This window comes from Zosterops lateralis, assembly GCF_965231275.1.
Source record: "Zosterops lateralis genome assembly, chromosome: 24".
Taxonomy (NCBI): domain Eukaryota; kingdom Metazoa; phylum Chordata; class Aves; order Passeriformes; family Zosteropidae; genus Zosterops; species Zosterops lateralis.
This window is the reverse complement of record NC_139784.1, coordinates 4184286-4190688: the sequence shown is the minus strand read 5'-3', so window position 1 is coordinate 4190688 and position 6403 is coordinate 4184286. Positions and strand designations below refer to the sequence as shown.

The window sequence follows — 6403 nt, the reverse complement described above, 5'->3', positions numbered from 1 at the left end:
CAATCAGTCACTCTGTATCCCATCTCTGCACCCCTGGCACTGCCCTGCAGCTCCACTCTTTGCATCCTGGGGGACAGGATGGTGGCCATGGTCACCGTGCTCACCATCAGGTGGTCACAGCCACTGCTGGGGTCACACCACCGTTCCCAGAGCTGCTGCTCCTGCCTGGCACTCCCAGGGGTGATGGATGCAGCCAGCCCCTGCACACCCAGTGGCTGCAGGTGGGAGTGGGGACCCGGGGCACCCCGGGTCATGGTCTGCAGGTCATGGCTGCAAGGGGCTTTGCCTGGTGCCAGTAGATCAGTGGGAGCAAAGAGCTGCCCCACATCAGCGTGGGGCTGAGGAAGGGACGCAGTGCCCAGGTGTGTGTCAGAGCAGGGTGGAGGCCCCGTGGGCCCAGTGCCACCCTCGCCCAGCTGTTGGGAAGATCCACAGCCCTTTGTCCCCTCGGCTTCGCTGCCAGCGCTGGGCCGAGTGCTTCTCGCTCATCTATTCACGAGCGCTGCCGGCCACACCCCACCAGGCTGGCACTCCCTTCCAGAGGTGGCTGTGACCCATCAGTGACAAACACCACTCCTCCCAAGTGATAGGACAGCCCTTTCCCGGCACAGGGGTGCAGTGGGTGCTCACTCCCAGCACTGCCTCCCTGAGCCCTGAACTTTGCCCACGGGTCTGGGGGCTCAGCCCCTGCCCAGTGCCCTGCAGAGCTGGAAAAGCCCCGGTGAACAGGGGTTCCAGGCAGGGCAGGGTGGGGTGCTGGCAGCCTCTTGCCATCCTCTTCCTTCCATTCCCATCCCTTCCCTTCCCTGGGGCCAACGCTGTGATTCAGCTTCTCAGTTTCAGTCCTCGTAGCCAATTTCCATGCCAAGCGGGAGCATGGCAGGGAGGAGTGAGCGGCCACACGCTGCCCGACGCCTCCTGCCTAGGACTGGCACGGGTTTGTCAGCACCAATGGTGACCCCCAAAACACCCTGATGCAGGCAGGAGGCTGGTCATCCCACCCTGCCACCCCCCACCTTCATCAGGAGGTGCAGGCTGCACCCTCCGATCCAGGAGCAGGATGATGCATCCCCAAGGAGCAGTGTCAGTGTTGCACTCCAAAACAAACATCAGGTCATGCATGCCACACCCTAAAGATCCATATGGGGTAGGACATGCTGCTCTCCAGCCCCCTGCAGCTCCCCCCTTTACCCCACCTGAGAGCCTCCCCTGCACAATGGGGGTGCCTTGGATCCCAATTGGGGACCCCCCTGAGGGAACCCAGAGCCTCACAGGAGCCTGGCTGCTCTCATGGCCTCCATAGGTCTCCAGTTCCACGAGTTCCCCCAAGTCACCTGTGGGGACATCCAGGCCTGAGCTCATCCCTTCCTCTCCCACAGCAGGGCCTCTCCCACCCTGAGCTCCTGGATCCCATGGTGGCAGCGCATGGAAGGTGGAGGCAGCTGTGAAAAGACCAGTCTGGATTTTATTAAAAGTTCAGCACCAGTAAATATATAAAAAGAGCAACTGTGCAAGAGGGGAAATCTTAAATTAATGGAGCTTAAGGCTAGAGAGGGCTGGTGTGGCAAAAATTCAAGGCACAGGCAGGGCATGGGCACCACAGCCTTACCAGGCTGCAGGCCTGTGGTGACATGGGGATGTGGCACACCAGGAGCCCCCTGTAGCACCAGGCTGGGGAGTCCAAGGGGACCTGGGCTGTGGGAGCTGACATTGCTTGGAAGGCTGGAAGAACAGGAGCAGGAGCCTCAGGAAGGGGCAGGACCAGCTCCAGCAGCATTATGCATTGTTCCTAAAGTAGGGGTAGTCCCCCAAGCCCCTCAAGACATCACAAGGGTCGATCCTGGTGCATCATCCACATTTCCTGGGGAGCAGCTGAGGGACACAGAAAACCCCAGTGCTGTGAGGCATCACTGCTGGTCAGGGCTCTTGGGGCATTGGGGGCAGGAGTGGTCCAGGCTCCTGGGCAGGCAGGGCCATTCAGAGCTGCTGCTGTTCCACTGATGGGAATTGGGCTGTGCCAGGGCAGCAGATGTCCAGGTGGCAAAGGCAGCCCTGCTGCAGGATGCAAGGCAGGATCGGCCCCTCCCCATGAGTCTGAGTTTGGGCTGGGAGGAGCCCAAAGCCCGATGTCCCCGAGATGGCATCACAGAGCCACCACCATCCAGCTCAGTTGGTGCTGGGTGCCCCTTCACCTGGCTCATCATAGGATCTCTGCAAACAAGAAGAGCTTGCTGGCACCAGAGGTGTGGGCGGCAGACCCTCCCACCCTACAGCACGGCCCCCAGCCCTGCTATAGGAACCTTGGTCGTCTTTGTCTCCTTTGGTCTTGGGTTCCTGCCACCACTCTGCGAAGAAGCCCTCCTCGTAGTCACCTTCACCCTCGAACTCGCCATCAGAGGGCAGGTCCAGCACCTCTGGCCCCTCACTGCCATCCACCTCCATCTGCAGCACAGGAGGGCAGGAGGAGGCAGCGAGGCTCAGCAGCCTCATCTGCATTCTTTGCTCCAGGGCTGGTTTGGGGGGGTCAGACCCCCACCTGAGGAAGGTCCCTGCAGCACCCACACACACCACCCAGCCTCCCCAAAAGCACCATCTGCACCCTGTGTCAGGCCCATCAGGTACCTCATCATCATCCTGCAGATACTGCCGGGCAAATTCCAGCATCTTCTTCTGAGCAACCGTCTGGTTGTGGTACCGCACGGCTTCCTGGGCATGGCAGGGGACAGGGACTGTGTCAGCCCCTCTCTGGGCACTGCAGGGCCAGGGGACAGGGGGCTGGGGGGGTCCTCACCGGCCGTGGCTCGAAGTCCTCCTCCCGCAGGCGCCAGCGCTCGCGGTGGAAGCGGTAGTAGACCAGGTTCTGCTGCATCACAGTGTCACCAGGGTCGAAGAGCATGTAGCTGGAGACGCTGCGCACTGCATCCTGCACGTCGTTCACTGCGGGGAGCAGAGCCAGGTGACACGGGGGTGACACCCCTCCCAAGGCCCACAGCACCCCAGAGTGCCCCAGGGCACAGCCCCCCCTGCTCCCGCTGGCACTCACACTTGTAGTAAGCGAACTGCAGGTAGTGGTACATGGTGGCCACGAACTTCTCCACAAAGTAGCCACCCACGTTGGGGGTGAGCTCAGCCTCGCAGTCCACCTTGCATTGCAGCACGCTCACCAAGTGGTCTGGGGGGAGATGTCGAGTGTTGCACCCCTGATCACCTCCCCAAGTCTGCCATCCCCCAGCCCTCCAGTACCTGCAATGGCAGGGTAGAAGTCCTTGAACTCCTGAAGCTCATAGGCACCCTCACAGCCAGCCAGACAGTCTTCATACGCCTTGTAGTACTCAGCCAGTGCCTGCTCCATGTCGGCTGCGCTGCTCCGGAAATCCCCGTTGTTGTACAGCTTCACTGACCGCACGAATATCGGCTGCCGAGGACCACTGCTTAGTGGGGGAGAGCTGCTTCCCTCGGGGTTTGGCAGGACGAGGCATGCTTTGAGCCCTGGGAAGCCCCTCTCCTGCCCCAGCCCCCTCCCCTCCTTACCTCATAGGGCTGAGCTTCCAGGTCGACCAGGTATTCATCCACATCCAGCATTGTCTTGTAGTAGTTCAGGTACCTCAAGGTCATCTCATGCTTGGGGTTTTTCTGCAGAAAGGTGTGGGCAGCAGACACCGCTTTCTCGATCTTATTTGACTGTGGAGAGAGGAGGAGCCGGTGCAGAGACCTGCTGCAGGACAGCCTGAGCAATGCTGCAGCCAAGGGGGTCTCATCACCCAGCCAGACCCCTGGGCTGCAGGACAGAGGGTGATCCTTGTGGGGAACAGCTCTGAACCCACGCTGCACAATCGTCTACTGGCAGTGATGGACAGACAGGATCTGGGAACATGGATATTGCGGGTACCTGCAGCCACACCAACCTCCTGGCTGTGCATGGAGGCACAGCCAGGTGGGAGCAGGGACAGCTCAGCCCCTGATGAGCCCCCACATCCAGCCAGGAGTGATCCCTGTGAGCCAGATCCATGTGGGTTTTACCCACATATCTGCTCTTCTCCAGCACTGCCCTCAGACATGGCTGCCACCCCTGCTGCTTTTTGGGCTCTCAGGTTGCAGCTTCAGGGAGTCAGACAGCAGGGAGGGAGGATGGTTTGAAAGACCCATCCATGAAATGGGTTTGGGCCAGAGCAGCAAGAGGAAAAGGCATTAAGGATGAAGCCAGGCAGTCCCTTGCCACTGCCAGGTGAGTGGGGCTGCATCACTGAGCACTAAAACAGCACTCACAGTGGCTGGCAGCCAGGGACCAGGACCCTGCCCAGAGGACTGTCCCCTGCCAGAGACACTCTGGCCAACACGTGGGCACCCGAGGGGGATGCCTTATGAAACCTCCCTCCACGTCTGCACGGCGAAGCTGAGCAAGTCCTTCTTTCTTATGGAGCATCCAGACACGTGTCCCATCGCAATCACAGAGACACAAGACCCTCCAGCTCAGGCCCCTCAGCTGGGGCAGCCCCTGAGCACTCTCCCCAGGCAATACTCTGCCTGTCCAGGGAGACCTTGGGCCACCAGAGCAACACAAGGTGGGGTAGAGGGACACAACCACAGGGGCCCCCCAGTCGTCCTGCCTGATGTGTCCCAGATGATGCTGACGTGCCACGGCTCAGGGGCAGGATGGAGGAGCTGGCGGGGGATGCCAGATGGGGAATGAAGGAGAGGGGGAACACCTGACAGCAGGGTGCAGGATGGGGGGAGCACGGTCTGGGGGCACAGAGATAGACGGGACTGGGGTTCAGGGTGGGCAGATCAGAGGGTCAGGCTGACAGTGTAGGATGGAGATGCAGGATGGGGGTGTCCAAGAGGAGGTAAAGGATGAGTGACACAGGATGAGACACGGGAAGGGGTGTGCTCAGTCAGGGGGCAGAGTGGAGGAGTGCAGGATGGAGGGGAAAGATCAGTGGTGCAGAACAGCGGAGCAGGACCCCCCCATCCCTGCCCCCTGCCATTTGCACCGCCTCACCTTGAAGAGCGCGTAGTGCAGGTACTGGTAGGGCTGGCGGCGCTGGAAGTCGCGCAGGGTCTGCGCGGGCGGGTAGCGCAGCTGGAACACGGGCAGCTCCCGCTTGCAGGCGCGCAGGCAGCCGGCGCGGAGCAGCAGCCGCTCGAAGAGCCGCAGCTCCCGCTCCCACTCGGGGTCCCGCTCCCCGCGGGGCTCCTGGGCGGGACCCTCCCCCGCGGGGGGCTCCCCGGCGCAGCGGCGGTGACAATGCGCCTCGCTGTCCCGCAGCAGCCTGTGGAGCCGCAGGCTGGCCTCCAGCCCCTGCGCGCTCTCCGCCCATTGCGCGTCCGCGTACTGCTCCAGCGCCCGCGCGTAGGCGCGCTGCAGCGGCTCCAGCGCGGCCGCGGGGAAGCCGCGCACGCTGTACTGCTCGTACTGCGCCGCGCACAGCCCCGCCGCCAGCACCGCCAGCAGCACCGCCCGCGGGGGACCCGGTACCGGCCCCGCAGCGCCCATCCCGCTGCCGCCCCTGCCCGCGCACTGTCCGCGCCGGGCCCCGCGCAGGGGGCGGGCGGGCCGCGGGGTGGGCGGTGCTGCCGGGCGCGCAGGGTCTTAGTGCGGCCCCGCCGGCCCGAGGGGAGCGCGCAGGGGCTGCGAGGGGCGCTGGGGGGTGCTGGGGGGGTGCGCACCACGGGGGGAGATGCCTCAGGCCGGCGGTGCCCGGAGGTGTCCTCGCCGCCGGCGGTGCCAAGCCCGAGGCCACACGGCCTGTGCTGTGCCAGATCGCGGCCTCAGAGCTGTCCCCTGCCAGCCCTCGGCATGGCCACACTGGCCCCAGCCCAAACCCAGGGCTTTATCGCTGGCTGGATGGTGGCACTGAGGGATGTGACAGCGCGGGGCAGGAGCCAGGACGCTGCTGGAGTGTCCTGCTGAGGTTTCTCCCGGCGGAGCAGAGGCTCTCGGCCGTGCCCAGTGTCACACGGGGCTGTGGTGCCACCATCCCTGTCAGCACTCACTCGGCTGTGTGGGGCCCTGTCCCCACCATCGGGACAGCCGCGTGTCCCCCAGGCTGCTCCAAGCGGAGCTGAGGGTGCCCAGCCCCGCTGTGCTGAGTTGAGCTGGGGGCTGCAGAGCACCCCGGGGCTGAGCTGGGGGGCTGCAGAGCACCCCGGTGTGCTGAGCTGGGGGGCTGCAGAGCACCCCGGGACTGAGCTGGGGGGCTGCAGAGCACCCCGGGGCTGAGCTGGGGGGCTGCAGAGCACCCCGGGACTGAGCTGGGGGGCTGCAGAGCACCCCGGGGCTGAGCTGGGGGGCTGCAGAGCACCCCGGGACTGAGCTGGGGGCTGCAGAGCACCCCGGGACTGAGCTGGGGGGCTGCAGAGCACCCCGGGGCTGTGCTGGGGGGCTGCAGAGCACCCCGGGACT

The 6403-nt window shown here is 64.0% G+C and overlaps 1 protein-coding gene across 1 annotated transcript; it reads right to left on the bottom strand.

Moving 5' to 3' along the window:
• Positions 1–1445: 1445 nt before the first annotated feature.
• Positions 1446–5494, bottom strand: P3H4 (prolyl 3-hydroxylase family member 4 (inactive); the record flags this gene model as incomplete). The annotated part of the gene is made up of 8 exons (XM_083877610.1): positions 1446–2211; positions 2301–2442; positions 2623–2706; positions 2792–2937; positions 3044–3172; positions 3244–3415; positions 3532–3681; positions 5000–5494. 8 exons carry the CDS (start codon positions 5492–5494, stop codon positions 2201–2203), a joined length of 1329 nt encoding a protein of 442 aa, XP_083733736.1. The 3' UTR covers positions 1446–2200.
• Between the last annotated feature and the right edge of the window lie 909 nt (positions 5495–6403).